The 10,604-nt window shown below is 41.4% G+C and overlaps 1 protein-coding gene across 1 annotated transcript in view; it reads right to left on the bottom strand.

Moving 5' to 3' along the window:
* The window catches only part of LRIG1 (leucine rich repeats and immunoglobulin like domains 1), a 139,492-nt gene that overhangs the window by 77,308 nt on the left and 51,580 nt on the right, over positions 1-10,604 (bottom strand). The window contains exon 2 of the mRNA XM_044675768.1: positions 5,582-5,653. Within this exon, the coding sequence (XP_044531703.1) occupies positions 5,582-5,653 (72 nt within the window). The remainder of the gene's footprint in view (positions 1-5,581; positions 5,654-10,604) is intronic.

Here is a 10,604-nt window from a genome sequence, read left to right on the forward strand (position 1 = left end):
AGGAAGGAAGGAAGGAAGGAAGGAAGGAAGGAAGGAAGGAAGGAAGGAAGGAAGGAAGGAAGGAAGGGAGGAAGGGAGGGAGGAAGGGAGGGAGGGAGAGGGGAAGAGGTGGGAGGGAGGGAAGGAGGGAGAAAAGGGTAGGGCAGGACTACTGACCCAACTTGAAAATTTGTTTTGCTTGATTACACATTATTTGTTAAAAGTATTTTGTTTTTCTTTATTTTTTCATCATTAGAGGGAAGACTAAACAGATGATTATTAACTGGGGGGGAAATTTAATTTTTAAAAAGACACACAGAAAAGTTAGATGACACATCCAGGATCTTGCAGAACTATGAGTAGAGGTGGTAGGCTCATTATCTGGTGTGAAAAAACAAAACTCCCCTTTCACCTGAAGTTATTCGAATGTCTTGCTAAAGTAAGTTGTGAGCCCGTTTCGGCCCAACTTTGCTGCTCTTGCATCCTGTCGGGTCAGCACAAGCAGAGCCCTCAGTGTGAAGGGTCCGGGAAGGAGCTCTGGGCTGAATGTGGCCTCTCCCCTGTGATCCTGGAATTGCTTTTTGAAAGAAACAAATCCAGGGTGCTGTTCTTGTCATCTGCTTCTCTGTGATAAAGGAAGGGCAAAGGCGATACACTAGGCTCAACAAAGGAGGTTTTACTTGCTTTTACGTGTACAAATGCAAAACGTTCACATTCTCTTGCTGCCAAGCTCTCTCTTCAAACATCACTCCAAAGTTAAAACCCACAAAGGAAAATATTCGTCCCAGGAACCGCTTTTTTTTTTTTTTGGATATATTTTAGTTTAAAAGGAACATATCCCCCTATTTCATGATCCTAAAAACTAGGTCATCAGGCCCCCAGAGCACATCCAAAGGATGATGCATGACTTGTAGCCCTGGTCCGTCATGCTTCCTGCCAGAGCTGGGAATCCCACCTACTCTTACAGGAATAATCACTCCCATCTTGAAAACGATCCCTCACTCTCAGTCTTACAGCCTGGATCCCTAAAAATAGCAGGGAAGGAGGTGGGTGGGCCTCGGGCTGGATCACATGGAATGTCCCCAGCCCTGACCACCTGTGGGGGGCTGGATCTTTTTAGCCTTTGTAGTTACACGAGGGAGGAGAGTATTTAAAAGAGGGCCAGACCTTTTTTTTTTTTTAGTTTGTTTTTAAAGCAATGAGTTTTCTTCCCTCTGCCTCCATATTAAAGAAGAAAGAGACTCCACGACAGCCCCTATAACTACATTTCGATACATGATCCCTTTCTAAAAGAGTCAAAGTGAAATCTTCTATTAAAAAATACAACATGGGAAATCTTTGTTATGAAAATAAACTCCCCGTTTGGTTCTCTAGTCCTCTCATCCCCCTTAACTTCTGTCTTTCCTCAAGGTGGTCAAACTCGCCTTGGACAAATACAAGCCAGGTGACCCCTGCCCAGGCGATATCCTAAAGAGTTACTTGCATTGGGGTAGGGAATTCAGTGCCCCAAATGGATCACAGACTTAAAGGTTTGTCTAGTTTGATCCCCTAATTTTACAGATGAAGAAACTGAGGCTCAGGGAGGGTCATTTGTCAAATGTTACAAGTGAAAATAATTAGAACCTGGATTTGAATTAGAATTTGAACCTGGATATACAGGCTTCAAATTCAAGCTTTCTTTCCACTGCTTCCTTGAGGAAATCCTAGGTCTGGGTTCCCCCCACCCTCGAATACATATTCTAATTTCCTAGACCCTGACTGCCCAAACCCAAAAGAGTTTTCAAAAAATAAAGCAGCCAACTTATTGCTGGGCATGCTTCAAACACAGTGTTAGGCACTGGGGTTCCAGAGATCCTTTTTCTCTAGACTCTAGTCCTTAGAAGGTGAAGCGAGAAGGCACCATTTTATAGGACGCTTCAATGTATTTCAAGCTCAAAAGTCTTCTATGATGAGGTTAGTTTGGGGGGGGGGGGGGAAGGTGGTACCTAGATGGCTTCTCCTGGATTGAATAAACTCAACAAGTTGTTCAGCTCAAGGAGCACAAAACTAATAATAACAACTCATTTTTATATAGTGCTTTAAAGTTTACAAAGGACTTCATGGTGCCTTGTTCAATACTCTTAACAAAAGGTGGACACTATTATTATCTCTATTTTACATATCAGGAAACTGAAGCAGAGAGCTGTTAAGTGATTTGCCTAAGGTCACACAGCTAATAATTTCTGTAGCCATATTTGAACTCTGGCTTCAAGGCAGCTCAATGAGGTTCAATGTACTTCCAGGCTTAAGAGTCAGGAAGATCTGAGCTCAAATCCAGACTCAGAAACTTAGGTATTATAATATAATGATGTATCATTATAATAATGATGATAATAAACATTCTTATAACAGTTACCAGGTCGGTGCAGTGGATAGAGCTCCAAGTCTGAAGTCAGAAGACATGAGTTCAAATAGAACTTCAGACAACTACTAGCTGTGTGATCCTGGGCAAGTCACTTAATCCTGTCTGCCATAGTTCCCTCATTTAGGAAAGGATCTGGAAAAGGTAATGGCAAACCATCCCACTTTCTTTGCCAAGAAAATTCCATGACATTTTTTTTTAAGTTCGTGGGCTCATGTAGAATGAGACACAAGTGAACAATAATTCCTAATTCCAAGTATAGTGTACCACACTTAAAGATTTGTGAGCCTGATTTTTTAAAAGTCCTTTTTATGCAGCTTCTCACCTTCCAGCCACCTCCTCTGACCGGTGAGCCCCTGCATCCATCTACACTCCTCCCCCACTATCTGTCTGTCTGTCTCTATCTCTCCCCCTCCGTCTGTCTCTATCTCTTTCTGTCTCTCCCCCTCCATCTGTCTCTCTCTCTTCATCTCTCCCCCCTGGCCCCAGATCCACTCTTGGCTCTCTGGGCTTTTCCAGCTCCTTCCCAGCAGCCTTGCCCATCCCTCCCACTCCAATCCCAGCTCCCTGGAAGAAGCTGCCGTCCCCCATTAGAGCATCAGTTCCCTGAGGGTACCGACTGCCTAGTACGCCCAGTGCCTGGCATATAATAAGGGCTTGATAAATGCTCTATCTCGTAGCTTCAGAAATACCTTCTCTATCTAGAGAAGGGGTGTTTGAATCTGCCTGCCCAAACCCAGGGCATATTTATGGCTTGCTCCTTTTATAAGGATACATCTTAGGTCACTCACTGCCCCTGTGAAAGCACACGCCACCCACATCACGCATTTGTAAGGGAGGGAATGCAATAGTAACATGAGCCAAATGCAGAAAAAAAGGGCTTTATAAATAACCCTCGTATTAATAGATTAGCCCTTCCTGGCCCCCATTCCATATTAATGTCCACGCCTTCTTAATGGGAGTTACTGGTAGACTTGGGGAGAAGGGGGAGGCTGGGAGGGAAGAGTTATTTTTAAATGGACTGTGGCTTGGCTGAGCCTCCAAGACTCTTGCAAAGGCTGACTGGGATGAAAGCAATGACAGACAGCCTGAAATGAGGCATCTTTCAATCTTCTTCCAGCCAGTCCCCAATGGGCTGTGGCTTCCAGTACTTCTGAAAGGCAAACCACCACCAGGCTGGCTCGCTTGGTCTGTGGTTCCCCAACCCACTCCCTTCCCTATATTTCCAATATCTGATGGTTTTAGAGAGAACTGACAGCTGTCAAGAAACATTAAAACCCACTTCATTTTGGAAGCACTCGTGTGCCAACTACCATTCATCCCCCAATTCCATCCTTCTTTTCTCTTCATCATTTGGTCTAGTCCCCTCTGGGAGTTCTACCTGAGGGCAGTTAGAATACTATGTGGGTTAGGCAATGAGGGATAAGAGATTTGCCCAGGGTCACACCGTTAGGAAGTATCTGAGGCCAAATTTGAACCCAGAACTTCCCATCTCCAATCCTGGCTTTACCTACCTTCCCCCTGCATTGGGTTTTTGGGATTTCCTTACCTGGGAGTTCAAAGAAATCACTAGACTACTTCCTACCCCTATCCGGGGAACAGAGTGAAAAGATTCACCCTGAATTTTTGGTCTTCCCCTCCCTCCTTAAGCCTTCAAAACAGAAACTCCATAACGTTAACATCCCAATTATTGGGCCACTTAATTGGAAATCTGAGCCTTTCCATTTAAAAAGTCTCCTTCTTCCCCCTCAAAAAAGGTTCTGACCTCCATGAACTGATGTGAAGTGAAACAAGCAGAACCAAAACACTGTGCACAGTAACCGAAACATTGTGGGACAATCAAAAGTTACACATGTTTCTACTAGTAGCAATGCAATGATCCAGGACAATCCAGAGGAACTTAGGAGAAAGATGCCATCCACATCAAGAGAAAGAACTGTGGGAGCAGAAGTACAGAAGAAAACATATGATTTATCACTTATTTATATGAGCATATGAATTGGGGTTTTGGTTTTAAAAGATTACTCTATTACAAAAAAAATTTTTTTAAACTCTATTACAAAAAAATTTAATTGTGGAGGAGGGGAGGATTCTGAAATTACTTTAAATCAAACCAAGACAGGAACTCCACAAACTCACAACTTAGACATGAAGAAAAGATTTTTTTTTAAACTTTCTCCAACAGGTTTTTTTAAGAGACGTTAATAAAGAGCTTAAAAATCACCGGTAATCACAATATCCACAGTGATAGGGGGAAGCCTTAACAAAAACGTTTCAGGTTCAAAGCTGGCTTCTTTAAGAGACCAGCAGATTGCTGCTTCCAAAGGCATTATTATTAACACTGTTTTGAAGCAGAGGAGACCCGAGTTAAGCCCCTCTGGTGCATTACACTACACCTTTGTTTCCTGGGAGATAAGGGATGGGCTGGCATCAAATACCACCTGGGAGTATGCCCTTCTAACTCCATGTGAGTAATTTCCTTTCAGGAGGGAAACTTGCATGGCCAGGTGTGTTAACTGAATTATTCCCACAGAGCTTTGCATGGAGCTAAGGGGAGGGAAAGGAGGAACTGAAAACCCTCTCTTCTATCCCTACCACTGATCACCAGGAAGGCTATACTGAATTTACTTGCAATGAAAGGATGCTGTGGTCCTTGCCTGGGTGGGAGTGGGTGGCAAGAAAAAAAAAAAAAAGAAATAAAATCTTATCATTCGAGGCAACAAGAAACTACACTCGAGGGGAAAAGTGATATTTATTAGTTCAAGCTAGCTACAGAGAGCTGGCAAAATCCACCAGAGCATCATAAATAGATCAAGAGTTTTTAACCCTGGGTCCCTGAACTTGCTTTTTAAAGATATTTTGTCAATATAATTGGTTTCCTTTTTTAATTCTATTTTTTAATCTTGTCCATTTAAAATGGATATATTGACATAATTGGTTTAAGCCATTTAAAAATGGTTGTGTCAATATAAATGGTTTCCTTTTATTAATTCTATGTATTTTTTAATCCATTTAAAAATGATTGTGTTGATATAAATGGTTTCCTTTGATTAATTCTATATATTTTTTATCTTATCCACTTAAAATTATCGAAAATATAATAAAATTTCAGAATACTGAAAAGGGGTCCAAAAGCTTCTCTCATCTACCAAAAAAAAAGGCTAATGGGTACACCACTCCAAACCCCAAGTTAAGACTCACACTTCCTGTAGATTCACCAAGTCCTCAAATGCAGCAGGATCGATCTCTGTTAGCTTGTTATTGCTGAGATTTCTATAAAGAGGGAAAGAAAAAAATGGCATTAGAATGCATTATAGTAGACTTCATGTTTATAGAATATTGGAGATTCAAATTCAACCTCAGATATTTCTTAGCTGAATGACCCAGAGGGAGTCTTAGTTTTCTAATCTGGAAAATGGGTAATAACAGAACGGACTACAATTCAACCAGGTTGTGAGTGGTTTAAAGCCCAAATAGAATAATAAGGTAGGTAATGAGATATGGTGGGTAAAGTACTTTTCAAAACTTACAAAGGGTTGTATGATGCACATTATTTTTACCAGCTATTCCTAGCTCCATCTTCCACACCCCTATTCTTCCCTGATTATAACCAGAAGGTGCTTTGGGATTTTAATAGGACAGTATCAGGACAAGCTTTTTTTTTTCCCTGCTCTAAACCCAACTCAATGCCTCCTTTTAAAAACTGAAAAAAGAAACAAAATGATTCCCTTTTAGCTAATACTAACAGGTTTTACTTAGACATTTCTTAAACGTGAAGATGTACTGACATAATCTAGCTTTCCACTGGCCCTTAGGATGTCATCGCTCAACTCCGTCCTTGCCTGGCTAACCTCAGGTGACCGGCCTCTCAGCTCCTTCATCACTGTGAGAAGCCCAAACCTATCTCAAGCAGCATTTCACCACTTCTCTTCCTCACCAAACTCCTTCAGGATGGTACCGGCCGGCTGCCACTTCAGCCTGCATTTGAGGGCATTTTTTTTTTCTTTTTTAGAGGAAATTCTTTGTTTCCCCATCAAGTCCAGGGAACTAATTAATGCAATGCCTCTGGCTTGAAAACACCAAACTGAGTATCCCTCTGGGTAAAGGGAAATCAGAAGAATGGATTAAGGGCTGCCCAGGTCTCCATAATTGACTATAAACTATGAAGATGACCAGAAGTATTTTATAAAATCCCAACCTAGAGGAAGCTTGCTGTCTTACAGAATGACTAATATTTAGTATGGAACCCCAGACCCCCATTAATAAAAACGGATGGTAATAATTACAGACTAAAAGGGGAAATATTCATAAATGAATCAGTAGATTAAAAGTCCTGGACTAAAGTCAGAACTAGTTTAGTTAAGATCTCAGCTCTGCCTGTGCAAACCTCAGCCTCAGGTTCTTGACTGGGAAAATGAAGGGATTAGCTTAGATTTACTCCCAAGATCCCTTCTACCTCTAAAGCTAGATATACTATTAATTTCCTGATTACTTGGAGTCAGGACAAAAAGTACTGCATAGATGCTGCTTTTCCCAACAACGTTATGCAGCTGGTCTTGGTTATTTATAAGTGATTTATCTATAGTTTCAATTATTACAGCTTCTACAGCCAGAATGTATCAGAAGCAGGATTTGAACTCAAGGTTTTCCTGATTCCTAAGGTCTGGCTCTTACCCCATATCCCTGAACCTACTGTTGCAGCAGAATCCTGAGACATGACAACAGAGATCAGAGTCAATGAATTTGGTTGTATTTAATGGGGGTGGATTGGGGACAGGGGGAGCAGATGTGAGGATAATGGCTACCAACCACACAAATTCACCCTCTCATTCTACGAACAGTATATAGTACCTTCTGTGTGCCAGGCACTGTGCTAAGAGCTAGAAAGCTATAAATGGCTGTTGGAATTATTAATTTAATCATCCACATTACTTGGAAATGTCCAAGTTTGTTTGGGTCCATTGACACTAGCAATACAACATCTATTTTTTTTTAAAACCCAAACTTTGCATCTTTGACTCACTGATGTGATTGGTTCCAAGGCAGAAGAGTGGTACGGGCTAGGGAATGGGGTTAAGTGACTTGCTCAGGGTCACATTTGAACCCAGGACCTCCTGTCTCTAGATTTCAATCTCCTCTCTCTAAGCTTGGATCTCAATTCATTGAGTCACCTAGCTGCCCTATATCTTAAAAAATAGGTAGACATTTTCCCCAACGTCAAACCAGAAGCAGGAGTCCTCTGGATTTGAACTTGTCTTTATAAACTCTAATGTCTAATTTTGAACTCTTAAATGAAAATGGCATTTAGGGAATTTCTAAATCCAGGGTCTAATCCATTAGGGTCATTCCAGCCTGCCCTGCTCAACTGCAACCTAAATCCTTCCTCAAAACCTGTTCTAGGGACAGCTATGGGGCTCAGTGGATAGAGAGCCAGACCTAGAGATGAGAGTTCTTGGGTTCAAATCCAGCCTCAGACACTTCCTAGCTGTGTGACCCTGAGCAACCAGCCCTTTACTGCTCTTCTGCCTTAGGACCAATACAGAGTATTAATTCTAAGATGAAAGGTTATGGGTTTTAACTTTTTTTTAAAGTCACCCCTTGTTCCCCAAATACGAATGGATAGTCCAATGACCCAAGTGAAAACTCCTGCTACCCCTTTAGTTCAAGGTTTTGTCTTCCTTATCTTCCTTCCTTATTTTTTTATTTTCTAAGATCATCCCCAAAAAGTCAAGTTTTACTTCTCTTCCTCTCATCTCACCCATTTTGCTTCTCCTCCTTTCAAAACCTTCTTCCATTTCACCTAACGCACCAAAGCAAATCGACTCACCTGGCCGCCCAGACTACTACTGGCAATGTAGTCAACAAACAGTGTCAAGATTTCCATCTTCACGATTAATTTCCCTCATTAACTGTGCCCTTCCATGCAAGCGTCTGGATCTTTAAGAGTACAGCCTGCCTGCAGCCCCTACTGTCTTTTAACTGCACTCCAGAGACTTCTGAAATCAATACTGGCCTCCGCAGTTATCTGTTTCACCGCAACGCAAAGACATTCATCTAAATAAAAGTCACCCTGCATTTGAAGCCAGCAGTATATTTAAAAGCCAAGTCCATGTTCACAACCCAACCAGAATTAAAGCGCAATTTGTCTGGAGATTATATTACTATAAAGATAGAGGCTGGTTGCTGCTTTTGTGGAGGGCAGGATGGAAGGGAGGAGGGGGAGCTGTATTTTTTGGTTTTTTTGTTTTTAATTGTACATGAGAAGTCAAGTTTGAGCTTGTCTGAAGCTCAAGGCTCTTATTAAAGGGTCCCAGAACTCAACAGAGATTGTGTTTATAAAAGAAAATCCCAAAGCACAGTGAGTCAACCCAAACCAAACAACACTGAAAGGGACTGCATGAAGAGACGGTGTGTTTAAAATAAGTCACTCAACAGAACAGAAAGTGTGTTACTTCTTTGCTTGGGTCTATGCTATTATAAACTTGGCAATCTTGCAAGATTTTCAAGGATGAGAGAGGTGCTTTAGGAATGGAGATGGGGAAATAGCTCCATTTTTTTTTAAAAAAGGGAAAAAAAACTTTAAGAGTATGAAAACTGGATCCAGGAGCTCTGCTTCAATTCTAAGACCTATCATTAAAGGGAATGATTGTTGACAAATAGAAAGGGAAGCAGTCATTGCTTTTTAAAAAATGGATTCATCAAGAACAGGTCACTGCCCTCACTGTATCCAAGGAGGGCAACCAGAATGTGGCCAACATTTCAAATAACAATCACATGCGGGGGCTGAAAATGTTTTGCCTAGAGAAGACAGAGAAGGCTAATTACTGACTTCATTGTTCAAAAAACTATCAGAGAAGCAGGACTGGAACCAAAGGGGAGAAAGCAGGGAGGGAGACATGGAGAAAAGGTAGTAGGTTCCCTCCCAGGGTCTCTAAGCAAAGGAGGTGTGACCACTTGTAGGGTAGGGATTCCACAGATGAGATTCAGCTACCAAGTGGTTCCCCATGGACTTTCCAGTAGATGAGTGCTGAGCCTGAAGTCAATCCAAATCAGACCTCAGACACTTCTTAGCTATGTGACCCTGGCCAAGTTACTTAACCTTGTTTGCCTCTGTTTCCTCAACTGTAAAATGAGCTGGAGAAGGAAATGGTAAACCATCCCAGTATCACTACCAAGAAAAGCTCTTGTGGTCATAAGGAATCAGACATGATTAAAACAAGTGAACAACAACAAAACACTCCTATGAATGATGTAAATGGGGTCCCCAAAATAAGCAGCAATCGAATTGTTTCTGCAAAATCTTAAGAGACTATTGATGGTCATTTAAGGTCCAGTGGATCACCATTACTCCCTTTCTTAGAAAATCATGAACATAGGGAGTAAAGAAAATTGGGAAAAGACCTACATACAAAGTGGGCAAAACCAGGGAAACAAGATACAAAATAACAACAATGGATATGGGCGGGGGAAGCAATCAAAAAAGAATGCTACAAAATTGTAATAACCAAGCATGAGAAGATGCTCTCCCTGGAAGGCTTTTTAGCAGTCAGGAACCATTGGCATGGAATGCTACATATAATTTCGGCCTTTTTTATTGTTGTTTGCTTCATATGTTAGTTCTGGAGAATTTTTTTCTTCCCTCTGGGAGGGAAGTGGAAGGCAGATACTATGTGAAAGGTAAGTGATGTAAAAACAAGACTATCAGTGAAAATTTATTCTTAAATAAAATGAAGAAAGTCCTTCAGAGTGCTTGGCAAATCTTCTTTGAAGCAAAATAGCTAAGTAGGAAATTCAGATTTTTTTTAATCCAATGATTATTTTACTGATTAAATTATAGGGTAGAGGTGTCAAACATTCTGCCTACAACCAGCCTAAATGATTTCTACTTCAATATGCTGCCATATTGAGTTTGGAAGGACTTACATATGGTCAAAAACCTAAAGCTTGAAAATACCTTAGATCTGAGGGCAGCTTGGTGTACTGAGAACCAGGCCCAGAGATAGGAGGTCCTGGGTTCAAATTTGACCTCAGACAATTCCTAACTGTGTAATCCTAGGCAAGTTACTTCACCCCCAATTGCCTAGCCCATACCTTTCTTCTGCCTTGGAACCAATACGCAGTATTGATTCTGAAGGGGAAGGAAAGGAGGGAGGGAGAGGAGAGAGGGAGGAAGGGAGAGGGAAAGGGGGGGGAGAGAGAGAGAGAGAGAGAGAGAGAAGGAAGG

Source organism: Gracilinanus agilis, chromosome 1 (genome assembly GCF_016433145.1).
Source record: "Gracilinanus agilis isolate LMUSP501 chromosome 1, AgileGrace, whole genome shotgun sequence".
Lineage (NCBI taxonomy): Eukaryota > Metazoa > Chordata > Mammalia > Didelphimorphia > Didelphidae > Gracilinanus > Gracilinanus agilis.